The 23,606-nt window shown below is 39.4% G+C and overlaps 1 protein-coding gene across 3 annotated transcripts in view; it reads left to right on the forward strand.

Moving 5' to 3' along the window:
- The window catches only part of stard9 (StAR-related lipid transfer (START) domain containing 9), a 234,268-nt gene that overhangs the window by 13,327 nt on the left and 197,335 nt on the right, over positions 1 to 23,606 (forward strand). For all 3 annotated transcript variants that reach the window (XM_039741793.1, XM_039741795.1, XM_039741794.1), the window contains exon 2: positions 22,089 to 22,158. In XM_039741793.1, the coding sequence (XP_039597727.1) occupies positions 22,089 to 22,158 (70 nt within the window). The remainder of the gene's footprint in view (positions 1 to 22,088; positions 22,159 to 23,606) is intronic.

Raw genomic sequence — 23,606 nt, forward strand, 5'->3', positions numbered from 1 at the left:
GTTCAGCTCATGAATATTGCTTTTATGACTTTTTTAAATTTCTGTTTGTTGCTAACATTTACATTTATTTGCTTGGCAGATGCTTTAATCCAAAGTGATTTACCAATCAAGTAAACTTCACCCTGGGGGTCTGTAAGGGAACAAGTGTTACAGCACAGCATTACAAAGTGACCATCACAAGTGAAAAGCTCAGAACAAAATACAATCCATCCATCCATCCATCCTCTTCCGCTTATCCAAGATCGGGTTGTGGGGGCAACAGCTTGAGCAGTGATGCCCAGACTGCCCTCTCCCCGGCCACATCTAGCTCTTCCGGGGGAATCCCGAGGTGTTCCCAGGCCAGCTGGGAGACATAGTCCCTCCAGCGTGTCCTGGGTCTTCCCCGGGGCCTCCTCCCGGTTGGATGTGTCTGGAACACCTCACCAGGGAGGCGTCCAGGAGGCATCCTGATCAGATGCCCGAGCCACCTCATTTGACTCCTCTTGATGCAGAGGAGCAGTGGCTCTACTCTGAACCCCTCCTGGATGACTGAGCTTCTCGCCTTATCTTTAAGGGAAAGTCCAGACACCTTGCAGAGGAAACTCATTTCAGCCGCGATCTCGTTCTTTCGGTCATTACCCATAGCTCATGACCATAGGTGAGGGTAGGAACATAGATCGACTAGTAAATTGAGAGCTTTGCCTTACGGCTCATCTCCTTTTTCACCACGACAGACCGATGCAGAGCCCGCATCACTGTGGACGCTGCATTGTTCCGCCTGTCGATCTCACGCTCCATTCTTCCCTCACTTGTGAACAAGACCCCGAGATACTTGAACCCCTCCACTTGTGGCAGGATCTCGCTACCAACCCTGAGAGGGCACTCCACCCTGAGGACCATGGTCTCGGATTTGGAGGTGCTGATTCCCATCCCAGCCGCTTCACACTCAGCTGCAAACCGATCCAGAGAGAGCTGAAGATCACGGTCTGATGAAGCAAAATACAAAACCCAACTGATAAATTCACCAAACAAGAGAGTCTTCAAATGTTCTTAAAAGCATTGTGAGAGTCAGTTTTTTTAAATAAAGGTGGGCAGCTTGTTCTACCAGCCAGGATCTACACGTGAAAAGAGTCTGGATCAAGATTTGATGCAGTGCAGAGAAAGCTTCAGCAGATGCTGTTTAACAGCAGACTTGAGTGATCGTGAGGGAGCATTGGACGTTAAAAGTGTTTCCATTTACTGTGGGTAGGTGCACATCCACTGACTACTCTGTAGGCAAGCATCAAGGATTTGAATTTAATATGTGGTGGTACAGGAGGCCAGTGTAGTGATATGAAGAGAGGAGTGACATGCCCTCTTTTATTGGTTGGACAAAATATATGTCACTGCATTTTAAATAATCTGTAGTGGCTTGTAGTAGCCCAGATGTGAGAAGACCAATTTCTAGACCAACCTGAATGTTTTTCACATAAAAAAGCTCCATATGCTGTAGCTTCTATGGTACATTGACCTGATGAAATTGTAGTTTCCCCTGTTTTGTAATACCTGGAGTATACAGACATTGAGCTCTAGATATTAGATTTGTTTGATTGTGATTTTAGTCTTTTATATCTAGTTATTAATAAGTGGGAGGCTTAGTGGTGCAGTGACTAGTAATGCTGCTTCATGGGTCAAGTAACCTTGTTTCAAATCCCACAACCAGCTGTTGTCTGTGTAGAGCTGTTACATTGTCCAGGTGTCTTCCTCTTGCATTTATCAAGAGCAATCTAGCATTTTGGGGGGCATAGTGACACAACAGTGTATTCACTGCTGCCTCGCCATTTCAGTTTCCTAGCGCTTAGTTCCTACAAGTCATCATAGCCTGTGTGAATTTTGTACATTCCACTTGTGTCTTTGTGGGGTTTCTTCCCACATCCCCAAAAGCATGCAGGTTAGGTGTGCTAGTGACTATAAACTGAATCCAAAGGTGTGAGAGGGCACTGTAATGGCCTGATGTCCCATCTCAAGAGTAATTTTTGTTAACATTCAGTGCTGGCCTCCCACCACCATGAATTGGATTGACCTGATTTTAAAATCAATGCCTAATAATTATCATAAACAGAATTTTCATTGTTTCTTTTTTAATGAATGTTTACAGTTCTTGCTTCTGTCATATTATGAATGTACTTGTTTCTAAGTGGACCTGACAAAAGTTAACCAGCCTTCTTTTTGTGATGCCTTCCTGCTGTTTTCTGCAATTTCTTTCTATACAAACGCAACCGTGCCTATGAAGACTATGTAATTAACATATTAGCATAACATAACCTTTTCAAACTGCACAGTCCATTGTAGGTTAATGCGGGCCAGAGTGTATCCTCACAGCATTGTCTGCAAAGCAGGAAGCAGACCTGATCAAGTCAGCCATTCATCTCTGTCAACTACATATTACAGCACAATTTCAGGTGAAGCAGAATGTGGCAACCAGGGAATTTCAGTAGGGAGGAATCCCGTCACAACAGTGTCAGTAGCCCAGCGACAGGGAAACAGGAGTGGAATCAAACATTCACGGCTCCAAGAGAGACCTGTCATGGGAGTTAATTTCTAAGACAGAGTTGCTTAGAAACACTTTGGTGGCTGGGCCACTCATTTAGGTTATTTGATCTATGATTTGTGAAATATATTTTTTTCAGTTCTTTATTTATGATAAAGTTAGCAAACGGGAGAAATATATTTAAAGAAGTCGAAAAATTTTGTGATTAAGAGTGATTCTGCAGTTAATGTTGTGCCTCACACCTCCAGAGCCCTGGGTTTGAATTCTGGTCAGTTTGCTGCCGTTGGAGTTTGCATTATGGGTTTTTTCCACCCCAAGTCTTATGTATGTTATTCCACTACCCAACTACTAGATGCTGTTATAATAAAGTGTCATCAAAATAAGGATATTCTTATCATTTATAATACAGGAAGGTGCATGGAAGATTAGCCCAGACCATGGTAAGGATCCTTGTTGTGGTTTTAGCAGAAGAGAATGTAGTCAGGAGCAGTTAGTGCGACTTCACATTAGTGCTTTATTTTGTTAGTTCAGTTACAGTATCCATGTGCTTTCTGGGATCTGTTTAGACATGGTAAGGTCCTGTGGTGGCCCTTTTCTTCTTTAAACCCATTATTAAGTAGACCATAAGACAATGCCCCCCAATCCCTTACTCCTTCCACACTGTCAGGATTGACAATGCTATAATTCAATGCTTTCCCCCCCCCTTTTCTTTGACATCCTATAAACCCAGACAATTACATAGACTATCAGATCAAACAAGAGTAAAAAGGTTAAACATTTATTTATGTACTAGCTGTTCCCCGTGGCCCCGCCTGTGTAGTATTGAAAGACGACAAACTTCAAAAATCAATAAAAATAATTTTAAAAAATGTAATAATACTTTATATTGATAGCTTTCTGAGGGCCTCTTGATATAGAGTATTTTTGGTTTAACTATCAGGGACGAGAACATAGCTGTGATCTCTTTGCCAAAAATGTAAAAAGTTGTCAAGGTATCTCTGGCCAAGTGGAAGGTAGTTCCGCTCCAAAGTCAAACGTTGCCACTGTATCTGATCGTATTCAGCTCTGATGGGAGAGCGTCCTCCACGTAGGGAGAAGAGCATGTGGCCGTAATAGCTCTGCCAATGAGCAAGTACTGCCTAAAACACACATAGCTGTAATCTTTCTCTCAAAAATGTCAAACGTTACTCTTTAACAATCTCGAGATGATAATGTCTGCTGAACAAAAAGGTATCGCTATCTAAGTGGAGGAAAGTACGCTCCAACACATGGTGAGAAGTAGAGAGACTTGAACGGAGACTGGCGTGTGAGTGAGGAGGGCCCCACCAGGCTCTCCACTCCTGAGGTCCCAACTTCCCTCGGCCCGCAGCCTGTCTCTTGGATTTGCGCAAATAAATTGGTGCCGCAACCAAACTATAATACTTCGTGTGATGAGAGAAGTCGCAAAATCAACCGGAATGTTCAAGTAAATTATAGAAAAAAAAACCAGATCAAAATCCGTTAAGTAGTTCTCTAGTGAAAAGTTTTGCTTGCTCTTCCCCGGGTTTTGGTTAACCAGATATACAATTTAAAGAGATCGTTATTTTCATGGGAATTGTTACATATGCATTATTTTCACTTTTACTTTAAATCTTCAGTAAAAACAATATTTGGAATTAACTTTTCTTCAAGATCGCATTGAATTTTGATTCTGTGTTTGGACTTACATAGTGAGAATGCAACGTATAACTGCCCGTAAGTGAATATTGTTTCTTTCTCTCAAATAGATAAACCGACTTTTTTGAATGTTTGTCCATGCTCTTTCTTCTTCGCTTAGTCGTTGACATGTCAGCTAGAACGTATAAAATTATTGTCCTGATGAAATTTATAAGAGCTGAGAGCACAGGAAGTGTGTCTGACAAAAGTACTCACAAGACTGATATTAGGTGACCGTGGTCTTGTTTGAAAATGGTTGTAAGTAGGGCGTGACTTGAAAGAATCTAATGGAAAAAGTCACCATCTTGCGGGACTTGCTTCCAAAGGTTGTAAGTATGGCGTGACATGAAAGAATCTCATGTTAAAAGTCTCAGTTTCACGGGACTTCATTCCAAAAAGTCTCTCTGAAAGTCACATCTCGTCTCCCAAATTTTTTTTATAATAGATATAATAGATATACAGTCATGGCTGAAATTATTGGCACCCCTGGAATTTTTGCCAGAATTTCTGGAATTTTCCCAGAAAATGCACCATTTCTCACAGAATATTGTTGCAATTACAAATGTTTTGGTATACACATGTTTATTTCCTTTATGTGCATTGGAACAACACAAAAAATCAGAGAAAAAAGCCAAATCTGACATCATGTCACACAGAACTTCTTAAATGGGCCGGACAAAATTATTGGTACATTTTCAAAATTGTGGGTAAATCGTTTTATTTCAAGCATATGATGCTCGTTTGAACTCACCTGTGGCAAGAAACAGGTGCTGGCAATATAGCAATCACACCTGAAGCCAGTTAAAATGGAGAAAAATTGACTCAACCTTTCTGTTGTGTATTTGAGTGTGCCACACTAAGCATGGAAAACAAAAAAAAGAGCAGAGAATTGTCTGAGACTTGAGAGCAAAAATTGTGGAAAAATATCAACAATCTCAAGGCTACAAGTCCACCTCCAGAGATCTTCATGTTCCATTGTCGACTGTGCGCAACATAATCAAGAAGTTCACAACACATGGCACTGTAGCTAATCTCCCTGGACGTGGACAGGAGAGAAAAATTGATAAAAGACTGCAACGAAGGATGGTCTGAATGGTGGATAAACAGCCCCAATGAACTTCAAAACATATTCAAGCTGTTCTGCAGACTCAGGGTGCAACGGTGTTACCTCGAACTATCCGTCGACATCTGAACGAAATGAAATGCTATGGCAGGAGAGCCAGGAGGACCCCACTGCTAACACAGAAATATAAAAAAGCCAGACTGGAGTTTGCCAAAATGTATGTGAGGAAGCCAAAATCCTTCTGGGCGAACGTCTTGTGGACAAATGAGACCAAGGTAGAGCTTTTTCGTAAAGCTCATCATTCTACTGTTTACAGAAAATGGAATGAGGCCTATGAAGAAAAGAACACAGTACCTGCAGTCAAACATGGTGGAGGTTCTAAGATGTTTTGTGGATGTTTTGCTGCCTCTGGCACTGGATGTCTTGACTGTGTGCAAGGCATCATGAAATCTGAAGACTACCAAGATGATATTGGGGCACAATGTAGGGCCCAGTGTCAGAAAGCTGGGTCTGCGTCAGAGGTCAGGGGTGTTCCAGCAGGACAATGACCCCAAACATACCTCTAAAAGCACCCAAAAATGGTTGAAGACAAAGCGCTGGAGAGTTCTGAAGTGGCCAGCAATGAGTCCGGATCTAAATCCGATTGAACACTTATGGAGAGATCTCAAAATTGCTGTTGGGAGAAGGCGCCCTTCAAATCTGAGAGACCTTGAGCAGTTTGCAAAAGAAGAGTGGTCGGAAATTCCAGTTGAGAGGTGTCACAAGCTTGTTGATGGTTATAGGAAGCACTTGATTTCAGTTATTTTTTCCAAAGGGCATGCAACCAAATATTAAGTTGATGGTGCCAATAATTTTGTCCACCCCTGGTTTTTGAGTTTTGTGTGAAATGTCAGATTTGGCTTTTTTTCTCTGTTTTTTGTGTTGTTCCACTGCACATAAAGGAAATAAACATGTGTATACCAAAACATTTGTAATTGCAACAGTTTTCTGGGAGAAATGGTACATTTTCTGGGAAAATTCCAGAGGTGCCGATAATTTCGGACATGACTACAGTGGGATGCAAAAGTTTGGGCAACCTTGTTAATAGTCATTATTTTCTTGTATAAATTGTTGGTTGTTACGATAAAAAGTGTCAGTTAAATATATCATATAGGAGACACACACAGTGATATTTGAGAAGTGAAATGAAGTTTATTGGATTTAAAGAAAGTGTGCAATAATTGTTCAAACAAAATCAGGCAGGTGCATAAATTTGAGCACCACAAAAAAGAAATGAAATCAATATTTAGTAGATCCGCCTTTTGCAGAAATTACAGCCTCTAAACGCTTCCTGTAGGTTCCAATGAGAGTCTGGATTGTGGTTGAAGGTATTTTGGACCATTCCTCTCTACAAAACATCTCTAGTTCATTCAGGTTTGATGGCTTCCGAGCATGGACAGCTCTCTTTAACTCACACAACAGATTTTCAATTATATTCAGGTCTGGGGACTGAGATGGCCATTCCAGAACGTTGTACATGTTCCTCTGCATGAATGCCTTAGTGGATTTTGAGCAGTGTTTCGGGTCGTTGTCTTGTTGAAAGATCCAGCCCCGGCGCCGCTTCATCTTTCTCACTGATTCCTGGACATTGGTCTCCAGAATCTGCTGATACTGAGTGGAATCCATGCGTCCCTCAACTTTGACAAGATTCCCAGTCCCTGCACTGGCCACACAGCCCCACAGCATGATGGAACCACCACCATATTTTACTGTAGGTAGCAGGTGTTTTTCTTGGAATGCTGTGTTCTTTTTCCTCCATGCATAACGCCCTTGTTATGCCCAAATAACTCAATTTTAGTTTCATCAGTCCACAGCACCTTATTCCAAAATGAAGCTGGCTTGTCCAAATGTGCTTGAGCATACCTCAAGCGGCTCTGTTTGTGCTGTGGGCGGAGAAAAGGCTTCCTCTGCATCACTCTCGCATACAGCATCTCCTTGTGTAAAGTGCGCGAATGGTTGAACGATGCACAGTGACTCCATCTGCTGCAAGATGATGTTGTAGGTCTTTGGTGCTGGTCTGTGGGTTGACTCTGACTGTTCTCACCATTCGTCACTTCTGTCTATCCAAATCTTTCTTGGTCTGCCACTTCAGCCTTAACTTGAACTGAGCCTGTGGTCTTCCATTTCCTCAATATGTTCCTAACTGTGGAAACAGACAGCTTAAATCTCTGGGACAGCTTTCTGTATCCTTCCCTAAACCATGATGGTGAACAATCTTTGTCTTCAGGTCATTTGAGAGTTGTTTTGTGACCCCATGTTGCTACTCTTCAGAGAAAATTAAAGGAGGAGGAAACTTACAATTGACCCCTTAAATACTCTTTCTCATTATAGGATTCACCTGTGTATGTAGGTCAGGGGTCACTGAGCTTACCAAGCCAATTTGAGTTCCAATAATTAGTTCTAAAAGTTTTGGAATCAATAAAATGACAACGGTGCCCAAATTTATGCACCTGCCTGATTTTGTTTGAACAATTATTGCACACTTTCTGTAAATCCAATAAACTTCATTTCACTTCTCAAATATCACTGTGTGTGTCTCCTATATGATATATTTAACTGACATTTTTATCGTAACAACCAACGATTTATACAGGAAAATAATGACTATTAACAAGGTTGCCCAAACTTTTGCATCCCACTATATATATATATAAATATATATATATATATATATATATATATATATATATATATATATATATATATAGTATATATATACTGTATATATATATATATATATATAGTATATATATATATATATATATATATATATAGATATATATTTATGAGTTTAATTCCTTGTTTTATGTATTTTTTGTGTTATTTAATTTATTTATGTTACTTTTACTTCAGTTGATTATTTGCATTATTCCTTGTTTATGACTTCATCTTGAAGGCTTTGTTATTTGCCTTATGCTTTTAGGTTGGTATTTTAATTCAAAAATTTATGCTGCGGTGAATTGTCAGTGGCCAGTCAAGAACTCACGATCTCAAACTCAGAGGCGAACTCTTTACAGCATGAGCTAAATGGAGAGCTGTATTAGTCAGCCGCTCAGAGCCCATCTCTGAATACATTGAGCGATGCACATCCCTGGTGACTTCAGCCGATCCCACTCTCAGTGTCAGCCCCCACATTCTTTGGGCAGCATCGTCCCTAAAGTTGGTTCCCCAAGAGACTGGACAATGTGCTCTTCAATATCAGATACTAGAATGGTTAAGGGTTCCCACAGTTCATTCGAATGTGCTAGAGGTTTTCCTTGTATTTCCTTTTTTTGTTTATTATTGTAATTTTCTAGATTTTGACCTTATTGCTCTATTTTCCACCACTCTCTTTGGATATCGTATTGGGACTTTGTTGACTTTGGATTGCCTTGTGGGCAATTGGTTTTTGACTTTCTGCTCCATGAAGTGGTTTTGTTACATAGAAATTTTGGATTATAAATTTTTATTTATAAAGGTCCTGTATTTGTGCTGTTACTAGCTGGGTGTTGATGGTTTTATCCCTTTAGTGGGCATTTTTGAGCTTATTTAGGACTCTTTTTTTCTCTTTTAAAAGGCCCACATTATTTTGGTGCTGTTGAAGCAAGAGGGTACAAATACCTAAGCAAGCAGGGTACAAATGTGAGTGTTGGCAAAATAATAATAATACGACCTGGGTAATAATTAGTTAATCTTACTTAATCTACTAGGTGGCTTTCTGGTTTAGTATGTTTAATTGCCGTGGCCTTTGGATAGAATGGTGTAAACAAACAGCATGGCCTGTCTAAATATGACAGCTGAGAGAGTAAGAGGCTGAACTTTTTTCATACCCTGTCTTTAAGTTCATTTGGCTTCCTTGATGTGCCCCTCAAACCAATGGGAGAACTCTCTGCTTAATTTCAGTCCTGTTTAGGTACAGCTCAGTCCTATTCCATTTCCAGCCAGACTACTCTTTCATCTCAGCCACTTGTATTCCCCCAGGCTAACAGGCCAGTCAGGTACAACCAGCAAAGCCTTAAATCCCCCAGTCAGGCACTTAACAAAGGTCTTATCTCATGAAGTAGGTTCATAAATGTCCCTGAGCCAGGACTGGCTCATACAGCAAATCTGCATTTTAAAATTAGACATTAACTTTCCTTACTGTTTAAACTTTTTAAAATATAAAATATGATTAGACATTAATACAAAACCATTAATAAATGTGCTTTCCATTACACAGTGAAAGCATGCCATATTAATTTTAACAGCAAAAATTAAATGTGGATCTGCATGTTTGTGCCAGCTCCTTAAAGTTAACATGGAAAGGGATTCTTAGTTCAGCAACTGGTGAAAAATCTCAACACTACTGATTCTGCACTGAAAACCCTTCCAAAGGTTACCATCTACATTGAGGATTGTATGGAACAAACCCTTCTTAAGTGGTATTGGCTATGATGGACACAGACAGATTGAGGTCTGTTTTAATCAACATGTTATGGGACACACAGTTTTGCCTCACTGCCTGTGGAGATCATTTTTAGCACAGCATTTTAAATGATCAGTTACATTCTTTGATATCATTCTGTAAATATAATAAAATAAGAAAATAGCTTTTCAAGTGTAACAGATCATTTGTTATTCTTTTATTACTAATACAAACAATTAATTAAATTGACACTAAGTTTGGAAACTCTTTAGTTGCCTTTATAATAGACTAGCAAAATATCCGCGCTTCGCAGCGGCAAAGTACTGCCTCAAAATTTTTATTAAGAAGAAAATGAAAACTTTTTAAACTGAGGGAAAATATACAAATAATTATTTGTTAAGGATCTCTTTGTATACCACATTGTGAGTTCGGCCCTCTGGTTGTAATATGACCAAGCTGTGCGCTGAGCTTACTCTTGAGCATGCAACGTACAGTTGGCCATGTGAACAGTAATCTTGTTTCAAATCTCACAGCTTGGATTGCTGCTGTCATAATCGGTTTGAGTTTCATGGTTTGTTTCAATTACGACAGTATTTGTAGGACTTGTGTTGAAGAGACATTCGGCATCTGCCAAGCGTTGTAAGTATACAACCGGTTTCATCGATAACTTCACATCCAGCTTTTGAGAGTTTAAACATTCATAAACATCAAAGTGTCCACTACTGAAATCGTCACCTGTCACTCTAAGATGTTTAAGAGGCATTGGCGGTTGTCAAAAGGTGTAAAATATTTGGCCATTTCGGTACACTTGAAAGCGACAACCGAACAATTCACCGGCAGCCATCAACTCACATGCAGAACCATAGGTGAAGGGCTTAAGCATTTCACTCTTCTAGTGCTCCTGTGTAGAATAATTATCTGCTGTACCATCATCAGTCCACACCTTGAACCTGTTCCAGTCATTCAATACATAAGACACAATGTTCCTCCGGATATCAAGAGTGAGCCTGATATGGCCGTGCAATATGTAACAAAGAGAATGGAAAAGGCAGGTGCCATCTCCGGGCATGGAAACCACTGGGTAAGTGACAGTTCTTTGATTGATGGTGATCACCTCAATAGACATGTTAATGGGGGAACGGTTGGAATGATAAAGGAAATGGGTTCCTGAACAATGTAAAGTAAGTCTAAAATACCTACACAATAACTATAATCATAATAAATGAACGGAGCGGAGAAGCCGTGGATTAAATAAAAAGGCTGTAGTTATCAGCAGGGAGACGTGAATCCTGTGGCGAAGCAAGGAAGTGAATGTAGAGACTGGAGCGACGGACGGCCTTATATAGGAAGGCAGCCAACAACGTGGGAGGCGTTGGGATCGGGACCCAACGGTGCCTCACACGGTGACCCAGCTGCAGGCTATGGACGTATATATGTACGTAAGTAGGATTCAGTTAGCGTTGGGAACCCGCTTACCAAATTTCTTGAAGATGGGCCCATAAGTAACAAAGACCGTTGAAAGTTCAATATGGCAGCCAACAGTGGTGTCATACCACCGAAATAAGTACCAAATTTCAGCCTTCTACCTACACGGGAAGTTGGAGAATTAGTGACGTTGGAAAGTTCAATATGGTGGCTGACAGTGGCATCATACCACTGAAATAAGTACGTACATTGGTTTTGGTTAGCGCAGGGAAGCCACCTACCAAATTTCGTGATGATGGGGCCATAAATAAGAAAGTTCAACATGGCGGACGTTGTCGACCGTTATCGACCGTTATGACCGTTACATGTAGAATTTTGAAATGAAACCTGCTTAACTTTTGTAAGTAAGCTGTAAGGAATAAGCCTGCCAAATTTCAGCCTTCTACCTACACGGGAAGTTGGAGAATTAGTGATGAGTGAGTGAGTGAGTGAGTGAGTCAGTGAGGGCTTTGCCTTTTATTAGTATAGATTACAGTGAGATACATATTTTTTAAAGTTCAATAAGTAAATCCCATTGGGTCTTGAATCTCAAGTGGTGCTGCATTTAGCTATCTCAGGATTGCTGAAACCTACAATATGGATTCTAGGAGCATATTTCTTAAAAAAAAGGCCTAAGCATCATTGTTTCAAGCTGAGAGCTTTATCTAATGTGAGAAATACAGTCATCTGAGTTAGGTGACCTTTTGATATTTTTAGCCATCTCAGGTTCATCAGTGATTATGGTTATTGGTTACTCTTCTTTGCTGCCTATGTGACAAAAGAAGCAAAATTAATTTTGCACTTAGAATTAAGCAGAAAGCACATGGCTAATACAAAGAGTCCACACTGTAGCTCTTATGTTGGTCCTAATATGGGGTCTTTATTGTCCTGTGTATAGAGTACAGTACAGTGAAATTATTCTTTGGCTGTGCTAATCAACATGCATCATGTCACACTTTGGTGTCATGTGTATAACTACCTAACTTTAAAACCTCTGTCTGGCTTACCAGAAATAACTACTGTGTCTTGCTTTTCAAGGTAAAGTGACATAATATTTTAGTAGTGGAAATGTGAAGGTTTCCTCTTAAGATAAACAAAAGATACTGGCTGAAATGAAAAAAGTTGCATAGAATAGATGCAGACAGTCATGTCTGTTTCTCAAAATGATGCTGATTTTCCATTTCTTGGACACTGATGGAAAACATGAGCCTACTGATAAGGTTAATTTGCTCACTTTGTCAGTCCCTTTGCTTAAAACACAAAGCTTATTTTACTTAATTTTGATGCAATATGGTTTGTTTTAGCTCTCAGTCTTGTAGCTGAAGCATGTACTGTATCAGCCTGTAAGTAACTAGAAGCCATCTGGGATCAGCGATAACACGGTCAACGCAGATTAATGGATGTCTGCTGCAAATCTTTTGTCCTGCTCCTCATGTCTGGCACGTCGCTGCACGCTGCACCCATCTCCTGTTGCAGCAGCCCTTCAGCTTTCACTCTGTTCTCTTTCAAATTACCCCCATCTTCTAGTTTCCGCTTTTTAATCTCTGTCTTCCTGTTGCTGCTGTTCACAATAACAATCTTCCCTAAAATTGAATTTATTGTTGTTTTTTTAGCTGATCATCTTCACCCCATCCATTGAGTCTACGTTTCACATAACAGGGTTGGGTTTGCCAGAGCCTCTCCCAGCAGCTCAGTGCAGAAGATGGGACACAACCTGAACATGAAGGCACACTTGATCACAATGTGCCAAGTTAAGTTAACCTAACATAGATACACACATTGGGAAAATTATTAGGAACACATATACACCTGTTTATTCATGCAGTAATCTTATTAACCAATCATTTGGCAGCAGCACAATGCATAAAATCATGCAGATACAGGTCAGGATCTTTAGTTAATGTTCGTATCAAACCCAGAATAGGGAAAAATGTGATCTCAGTGGTTTGTACTTTGGCATGATTGTCTGAGTATTTCTGTATTTGATGATCTCTGGGGAGTATCACTCTCTAGAGTTTACTTGGAATAATTTAAAAAGCAAAAAAACATCCAGCAAGCAGCAGTTATTTGGTTGAAATGCCTTGTTGATGAGAGAGGTCGGAGGAGAATGGTAAGACTGGTTTGTGCTAACAGAAAGGCTATGGTAACTCAGATGATCACTCCTTACAACTGTGGGGAGCAGAAATGCATCTCTAAATGCATGATACATCATGCGTTGAGGCCAGTGGGCTACAACAGCAGAAGACCACATTGAGTTTCACTACTGACTGCCAAGAGCATAAAGGTGAGGTGTCATGCTAGATGGTAGCTGTCTTGTGCTGGGTTTCTGCAGTGACAGTGACAAGGGAGAATTGGCATTTTTACAGCCAAATGCCCTTACAAACTCCAACCTCCCACAAGAAGACAATGTCTTCTTTCTATCCCCAGGTCTCATGGGTTAAAATTGTGGCGTAGCATAATAGAAAGAAGGCTACAGTATGTTAATTAACTTGGTCCAAAAACTTGCCTGATCAATATAAATGATCACTAACTAGACCTTTGCTACATTATTTTTGGTGGCCTTCCTCTTTATCATCGGCCCACAATTAGGTGTCAAGTTGGTGTTTTGTTAAGAGTGATTGATGACATTTGCTTAATGCCTTTTGGGCTAATTGGCCTGCCATTTAATGTTGTCTTACTATAAGTTGCAGTTAAAGGTATTTTAGCATTTGGTAGAGTGACAGGGCAGAAGAAATGTCATATTTTTTTACACACATCACAAAGACCAGTGCAAGAGACTCAACTGGAGCAAGACAATGTTTGAGATTTTGTATGAGTGTAGGTTAAGTTTGTCATTTACAAAGGATTGGAAATGTTGTTGTAGGATAAGCCCAGATAGCAAAGTCATAGGCCATGTTCCTGGTCTTCAGGTTGTCATCACCAACGTGTGAATGCTCCAAATCAATCTGGGTCAACATTAACTGACTTCATGAACAGGGTTAGTAAGCATTAAAGTACTTAATACACACTCAGTTGTGATGCATTCAAAGACTAGCCAGCATATGGAGACAGTCCATTTTCCATGCTTATTGTCTGATTGTTTATTGCTTTTAAAAGTGGATGAATGTACAGTATCTGGAAAATGAGAACAAAGTTCAGGGGCTGTGCTGGAATATCATCTACAGCAGCAGGTAGCTGGTTATGTACCCAAGGTACAATTTATTAAGAGTACTAGAATGGAGGGAACCTCACTGTAGGCATCGTCACAGTACACCCCACAGTTTTAGAAAAGGTATCACACTTAATGACTGCTGTTTCTGGATCTTGTTGCCTTGAGGATATCGGATTACACAGCTAAGAATCACAAGGGATAGCAGATTATACAAGTTCCTTATGATTTAGGACTTCTCGGCATTGTTTCAGGTTTCCTATTGCGTCACAAACATATCACAAGGTCGACACACTTTGTCAAGTAATCAAACTGACATATCTTTTTTTCTTCACTCTGCTTGCGGTAAAACATAGACAAAAAACATTTGTGCTGGCTCCCGAGTACCACATGCGTTTCGTTTTTTTTTTGTGTGGTCCAGAACACCTGCTTCCCTTTATTTCTTGAAGCTGCTATTGCTGTTCTTCTTATTCTTTTTGTAGATTTGATTAGCCTGTTCTCTGTTTGTGAATATTGTATTCATTAGATGGAGTGGTGGTCCTGTGGCTAAATATCTGTGCTGGTATCTGGAAGGTTACCGGTTTAAATCCTGTTACTGCGAGAAGGGATGCCATTCCATTTGGCATTTGAGCAAGGCCCCTAACCTGAAAATTGCTCCAGGGGTGCTGTACGATGGGTGACCCTACACTTTGACCCCCAAAGCTCATTTGAAAAGACAATTTTCCCTTTTTTATTAATAAAGTATTTCAAATCAAATTATAATTTCAACAGTCTTTGGTTGTCAACTCACTCACATACTTAAGAGCCTGTTTCTATGACAATCGACAAAATCAAACCCGTTTAGTGAGGTTTTTCATCGTGAATCTTTCTTGTGGGGCAAGCACAGTGTGTCAATCAAAAGCAGTGTTTATTTACAGAGCAAAGCTGTAGTTATTGAAGTACAGAAAGAATGATGAAAAAATAATGAGCGCCAGGAGAAAGCAACAAACCAGCCGTTATCTGGGCAGAGAGATTGTAAACGAGTAGAAGTTAGCCAAAGCCATGGGTAATATAGACTGGGGGTGCTACTTGAATAAATACAGTGAAATAGTCAAGTTTTGAAAAGGTGCGGTACCTGTTGGCTGATGCAGAGAGGTTAGGAAACACTGTCCTACTGAAGCTGGTGTCTGGTCCAAGTGCTGCCCAGTGTGGCTGAATAAAGTCCAAACGATTAAAAAAAAAATGCACTTTAAAATATTCAGGTTAATTTAAACAGTTTCAATCACTGTGGATATACATAACTGGCAGACTCTTCACCAGTGTCTCCATGTATTCAGGTGCTGACCCATTGACTACTCTGTAGGCAAGTCATCAGGGATTTGAATTGAATGCGTGTAGCTACAGAGAGCCAATGTAGTGACCTGAAGGGAGGAGTGACATGTGCCCGTCTTGGCTGGTTAAATGCAAGATGATCTGCGGCATTCTGTATCATCTGCAGCAGCTTGATAGCACATGTGGGTACTCCTGCCAGAAGCGAGTTGCAGTAGTGCAGATGTGAGAAGACCAAAACCTGGACCAGACGTTAGGCTGCACACTCTGCCATATAAGGTCTGATGTTGTGGACGTTGCAGAGCGTGAACATGCATGAACAAGAAACAGTAGAAATGTGGTCAGAAAAAGAGAGCTGCCCATTAGTCACCACCCCAAGGTTATATACTGACTTGGTAGGTGTTAGTGACAGTGAGCCAAGCTGTACAGGTGAGATGAGGTGAGATTTTGAAAAGACTGGCTGACTGGGATCACAAGAAGCTTGGTTTTAGCAAGGTTGAGCTGTAGATGGTGGTCCTTCTTCCAGGTTTGTGATATCAGTAAGACATGCCCAGAGAGTCTAGCTGATACAGTATTTTCTTCCAGATGGAATGACAGGTACAGCTGTGTATCATCTGCATAGCACTGATAAGAGAAACCTAAGATTGGATGATGGAGCCCAGCGAGGTGGTGCACAGGGAGAAAAGTAAAAGACTCTGCACTGGTCTGTGGGGTACAACTGTGCATGCCTGGTGTGCCTTTAAAAACGTGAAGAGACAGGGCAGACTTCACAAAGACAGGACTCTTGACCGTTCTGCTACCATGCCACTCACCCACCGATTGTGCGGGTAGCCAGCCGATCTGGCACAATACATGAACTGTTTACACATCATGTCATATCTGAGGGCTGGCCCCAAAATCAATTTGCAGCAGACTTAACAAAATGTAAGTGGCTGTGTTATGGTAAATCTCCTTTGATATGACTGGTCACAATACGTCCATTAGATGCCCAGGGAATTGAGATGAGGCTAGTGGTGTCTGGTTAATTACTATTTTGGCTGCCTCCAAAGCTAACATTTACTGGATCAGTGAAGTGAAAAGACCTAAGGACATGCTTGAGTCACTGAGCGAGCTTCTGTGGTACAGCAATGATTAAATGGAGAAAGTGAGAAGCACTCCGTCCTGAAAAGCAGCCATATTACAGCAGCCCAGTGTGAACACGTGCTTCTATTTACCATTGCTAATTATCACTGAAGGGTTTACTGCTAGTGGTTGTCAGGGAAGCTAGAAACTTGGAAACCTCTGTAAAACAATGTATTCCATTCACACAAATGGTCGAGAAGAGCCTTCGTGAACTTGTGGTTTCATCATAAGTGATTTAAGATGAAAGCTAAATAAAAGGAAACAAGATTTGTACAGTGCCATGCAGAAGAATTTAGTTAAATGTCAAAATTTTTGTTTAATTAAAAATCATTATACAATGACACTGGAGTCCCACCTAATGTAACCCTTGGACACTTTGAAGACCTTCACATAAAAATTTTGGGGGTCCATGCTTTAGTGTTATAAATAACTGAAACAATATACCCAGATTTGATTTCAAAAGAAGGCCATTATTTCACTCTCCAAATGGAAAGTGGACTGTACCTCAGACTGCAGCGCCGGTGTGCAACAAGATGGTGGTATGTAGCAAATTAGTAGCATGCAAGTAGTTTAATTGATAAAATATCCATTTTTATGTAGTAACATTTCATTCATTCCAATTCCACTTGGAAATCAAGAAAAAAAGTTTGATCTTGCCTTTTTAAAACAAACTAGGAAGCTCTGCCCCCTGCTCGCTTCGCTCATCAACCCCCAGGCCAGCGCTACACCCTAGGCACTTTGTGGTTCAGCCGCTTGAGTATGGGGATGTGGATGTACAATTTAAACAGATTTTTATTTTCATGGGAATTGTTACTTATGCATAATAGAACTATTTTACATTACAGCGAGTAAGTAACCATAGTAAAAAATAGTAAAATGTAATAATTTGAAAGTAAATTATGTTTCATGTTGTGTTAGAGTTATTGGTTGCGTTATACAGTTTCATTCTGTTTGGATTAAAATTAATAAGCAAGCAGGGCATGATCCAACCTGCGAATGTTGCAACCAAGCCCCAGCCTCACTAGGTCACATGTTCTGGGCCTGCACCAAATTAACATTATTCTGGACAAAAATTTTTAATTACCTTTCAGACAGCCTTGGACTCACAATCCCTCCTAACTCATTAACAGCTGTGTTTGGGGTTCTTCCAGAGGGTCTTAAAGTGGAGAAAGACAAACAAATTGTGATTGCATTCACTACACTGTTGGCACGCAGACTTATTCTGATAAACTGGAAGAACCCAAACTCTCCTCTTTTAAGTCAGTGGGAAACTGATGTGTTATATTATTTGAAATTGGAAAAAATCAAATACTCAGTTAGAGGATCTGTACAGACTTTTTTCAAAACATGGCAGGATCTAATCAGTAATATTTTGAAATGAGTTTATAAAGCACAGAGAATTTGTTGATTTAGGTATTTTTACAAGCCTTAAATTTTACACTGTTTGGCTTGCTCTCTCTCTCAAGGGTGGGGATTGATCTGTTCTTAGCATAATTCTTTTTTGTAAAAACTTGATTGCTATGTATTGATTGTAATAAAATTAATTAAAAAAAAAATAAAAAAATAAATTAATAAGCAAATACTTTTTAAACTTACACTTTTACTGTAAATCTTCAGTAAAAACAATTTTTTGAATTAACTTTTTGTCACTAGCGCATTGAATTTTGATTCTGTGTTTGAACTTTCATCGTGACAATGCAGCGTATAACTGCCCATGTCTGAATTCCATTTCTTTCTCTTTTTTAAATAATACGACTTTTTTGAATGTTTGGCTCAGCGATTTGTTAATTGTCTTTGCAAAAGCTATTCTAATGGGAAATTGTAAAGGTTTTAATATGAATGGCAAATCAACATCTCCTTTGTTGTCTAATGTTATCGCCTGAAGATGTACTACATTACCTTTCTTGGATACATCCTTCTTTCAACAGTAATTCATGCGGAGGAAGACCGGATGATGTTAACAGTTGTAGATATTCTTCGGGATATTGTAAGTTGATATTTTCATCTTCCGCACGGTCACCGCCAACTGTTTCAGTATAATCTATTGATATGCCAATAACCAATTTGCCATGTAGATATATTGCCGATAGACATTTTTGGCATTAATTCGTTTGACTTCATCGTTTCTTGGTGCTAGGATTACAATTTGTACTTATTTTTTTGTTAATAACAGTACCGTATGCGTGGTTTAATATGGTTGAGTGGTAGGCGTGACTTGAAATAAATTTCATGGCCAAAGTGTCATCTAGCAGGACTTGGAAAATGTCTCGTCTCATCCCTGGAAGTTTTTGTATGATAGAGAAATAACACCCCTTTTACAACCACATGGTCTCAAAACGTTAACATGAATCAGTTTATAATAAGAAACTTCTAGCTTTATGCTTGAGTGAATAGTCAGTAAGTTCAGCTCGCACACATCTACAAGTTGGCCTCACTGTTGATTTTTGTTTTTTTGATTCCTGAAAATGTGATTTTCAAGTTTGGTAATGGAAAGGTTAAGTTTACTTATCTCTCCATAAAACAATTATCAATAGTTTTAAGCTGTGAATTCATTTTAAAAATAATTAAACTAAGGATGACAGATGTATATTTTGTGGACAAAAAGAAACAATTTTCATGTATTCTTATTTTGTATTAGATAGGAAGTTTTTGTTTTTTTCCTGAGCTGTGTATAAAATGAATGGTGAGATTTATTAATGTTGTGTTTATTTACGGGGCTAAGTACAATTGGAAAAATAAACTGTGGCAGATGGCCGGGGGCCATCAGGGTCAGGATGCCCTTCTTATGAGAGGACCGGGGGAGAGGACATGTCAGCTGCAATACCTTCCCCGGAACATGAGGGGGCAGCACCCCCTGGTTTACATCGGGGACATTGGACTGGAGCTTGGAAGCTCAGTCCTGTTGGGGACCATAGCCACCTTCAGGGGGCACTTGGACAATCCCGGATCCTTGGACTGCAGCACTTCTGCCACACAAGAAAGTGCTGCCAGAAGAGAAAACGGGTGTTCTGGAAGTGCTTCTGGGTGCCCATGTAGCACTTCCACCACACCAGGAAGTGCTGCAGGAAGAGCGTCAGGGAACACCTGGAGCACATCCGGGTGAACTATAAAAGGTGCCGTCTCACTCCATTCGGTGTGAGTCAGGTGGCAGAGGACAGAGCTTGCGAGAGAGGAGTGGAGGCGGCAGTGAAAGAGTAGAGAAGAAAAGAGAAAGGGAAGGAAAAGGATTGAGAGCATTGTTACTGGTTTGTGCACTGTGTGCTGAAGAAAACAATAAACGGGTTTGTTTTTGGGACTTGTGAGTCTGCATGTCCGTCTATGTCGAGGCTGATCTTTCCACAAAACATAACATACATTTACTGAATTTTTTGCTTGGTGAAGCAGAACTAGTTGGTTCAAAAAGGTGAAACAATAAATAGGGTGAAAAAGATCAAGTGCATTTAAACTGAACTAGTTGTACTATCTGTTGAAGACGGATTGAAATCTCAGGAATCAATATAGACTTCAGCGTTATCGTTTGCACAGTACCATCCAATGCATATGCCTGTTATATGTTGTTTGGTATGGGATTTGTAAACACAGGGTTAATGTATATGATGCGCCATCTAATGAGTGTCTAATAGTATTAAAGTAACCATTAAAGGTGTGTATATGGAAATATTTAATATTGACAACTTTGCTGTATACATCCAATACAATATAATGATATAATAACAGGAAGGGTGCCGTATAAATAAAATATTATTATTATTATTATTACCATAAAATTGTTAAACTTGCTTAACCCAGTTCAGGGTCACTGAGATTGAAGCGTATTCTGGATGGATTGAATAGAAGACAGGATGCAGCACTTGACTGGGCTGTAGTAGATGGCAGGGCCTGCTCGCTCACCCACCTGCACCCACACTTGGACCAGTTTGGCATGGTCAGTCAACATAACATCATTGCATATCTTTGAGCAGGTGGTTGGGAAACCCCTGCAAACACAGGCAAAACATCTGGGTGTAGGATTCAAACCGCATGATGATGCAGCTGCAACACTACTCATCTAGCTGCCCCTGACTTAAATATATGTTAAAAAAAAGTGTTTCTTTGCCAGTATATCATAATAGCTGGTTAGAGTGAAGGCACACATGATGGTAGGAGACTTTATACGGTCTAATGGCTGTAAAACTTCACCAGAACATCTCTCCCCACTATGATGGAATGAGCAGTGCCAGCCACCATACATTCTAATACAGGTAGTTGTGGGCTTACGACCTATGCATTGGTTTTGACAATGTTCGGTTACATTTGTCTTACAATTACAGGAAAAAAAGGCAATTGATCTCAATGCAAAAATGAAAGTGATCAAGGAGTATACAATACAATACAATGCTATTTATTTTTATATAGCCCAAAATCACACAAGAAATGCCACAATGGGCTTTAACGAGTCCTGCCTCTCAAAAAGAGACAAAACTGCGTTGCTTCTCGTCGGAGCGGCGTAGTAAGCATTCTGATGTCCTCTGATGAAGGAAACTCCACTGTAATTATGTTGTTAGACTTAAGCGCAGCATTTGACACCATTGACCATTCTATTTTTACTGCACAGGCTAGAAAATGATGTTGGCCTTACAGGCACTGTGCTCGCTTGGTTTAGTTCTTATTTATTAAATCGATTCCAATATGTACAGAAATGTGCTGACAGTACTCCATTATACACAGAAGTGAGATATGGTGTCCCGCAGGGCTCAGTACTGGGACCTTTACTGTTTTCACTTTACATGCTTCCACTGGGATCTATCATTAGGAAACACAATGTTAATTTTCACTCGTATGCAGATGACACCCAGTTATACATTTCATTTAGATCAAATTAAGTTTCTCCAATGTTGTCTTTAATTAGTTTTGTTAGTGAATCAAAGGAGTGGATGAATGAGAACTACTCTTTAAATACAGATTAGACAGAGATGTTAATTGTTGGATGAAATGACGCTGATCACAACAATATTTTGTCATCATTTAACTCAGTTGGAATCCCCATTAATTTTACTGAATCAGCCTGCAATCTCGGAGTTTTCTTTGACTCTAGCATTTCATTTAAAGGGCATATTACAAAGTTGATATCTGATGAAGTTCTTGATCATATAAAAGATTCTGTGCCCAACCTTCACCTCCATCTTTGTTATAGTTTATATTTGAAAAGGGCCTTGTATTGCTGTTCTTATTGCGTCTAACAGTCCAAACCAAGACAAAAAACAAGCATACTGCATGTCTACGTAACAAGGACGAATCACAGTAATTTTTGTGACTGATTGTAGTTGCTGCACATAACTGCACCTAACCAAATTCTGTTTTTTTATTATTTTTATAGGGAGATTACTGATGGGGGGAAGGTCATCGTGGAGATTGATGAGAAGGTGGTGAGGATTAAAAACATGAAGGTAAGAGCATCTACTACTAAAGGAGTAAGAAATAACCAGGTGAAGGTTCAGTGACCAGACTGCCAATTTAAACCATAAAAGTGTCAATTTAAACAAATTTTAGCTACGTAAAAATAATTTGCTTTGTGTACCATTTAAGTCTGGGAATCCTTCCTTAAAGTGCTGATACTGTGGTTTGGATCTCTGCCTCAGTTTTCTTGTTTTCATTTTTGTGCCATTTTTTATGCCTTGTGGTGTTGAATATATTTTGGTTTTCTTTCTTTTTGTTTTGTTTATTTCTGTAATTAATAGTTTTGTGTTCATTAATCATTTTGCAATTGATGTTAATTCTGTAAGATTTGTCCGTGCTTGTTATATGTTAATGGGACCCCCTGATGTAGTATTGGTGGTATCTTTCTCCAGCCTGTATAAAGACCATAAAGGCCCCAGTCCAGTGTTTAGGCATTAGATGTGCTTGTGCTGATCAGCTCTCATTTTTGGATTTTGTAAGTTCTCTGATACTTCAGTTTTTGGACTCTTGCTCTTGTATTTATACTTTCTCTCTTTTTATTTCTATTTGATAATTTTTGAATTATCTACTTTGTTTTGATATTTTTTTTTAAGAAACTAGGGGGTGGAATGCGCTAAGCACTTTGCGACTCTGCTGCTCGCGTATGGGGATGCGGATGTACAATTTAAACAGATTGTTATTTTCATGGGAATGGTTACATATGCATAATAGAAATAACTATTTTACATTACAGTGAGTAGTTAACCATAGTAAAAAACAGTAATACGTAATAAATTGAAAGAAAATTATGTTTCATGTTGCCTTAGAGGTATTTGTTGCGTTATACGTTTTCATTCTGTTTAGCTTTGAAATTAACATGCAAATACTTTTTAAACTTACACGTTTATTGTAAAACTTAAGTAAAAACTATTTTTTAATTAACTTTTCGTCAATATCGCATTGAATTTTGATTCTGTGTGATTCTGGACTTGAATTGTGACAACACAATGTATAACTGCCCGTGAGTGAATATTGTTTCTTTCTCTCTAATAAATAAACCAACATTTTCAAATGTTTGTCCTTGTGATTTGTTAAGTGGCATAGCAAAAGCTGTTCTAACGGGAAACTGTTAATGTTTTAATACAAATGACATATCAAGATCTTCTTAGGTGTCTAATGTTATTCACATAAGATGTACTACATTACTTTTCCTGTCACCTGTTAAAATTTTGCATGTCATTGCCATGTAACTGATCGACAATTTTCGTGTTAATGTAACTGATCGACAATTTTCGTGTTAATTCATTTGACTTCATCGTTTCTCTGTGCTAGGATTGCCCTTGTACTCATTTCTTCTGTTGATAACCCTTCGGGATGAAATTCATCAATAAGATTTTGACATAACACATCTTCTTTTATTGGGAACTTAAAGTGAGGAAAACATAAAAATGTATAAGAG

The sequence above is a fragment of the Polypterus senegalus genome, chromosome 18, assembly GCF_016835505.1.
Source record: "Polypterus senegalus isolate Bchr_013 chromosome 18, ASM1683550v1, whole genome shotgun sequence".
NCBI lineage: Eukaryota > Metazoa > Chordata > Cladistia > Polypteriformes > Polypteridae > Polypterus > Polypterus senegalus.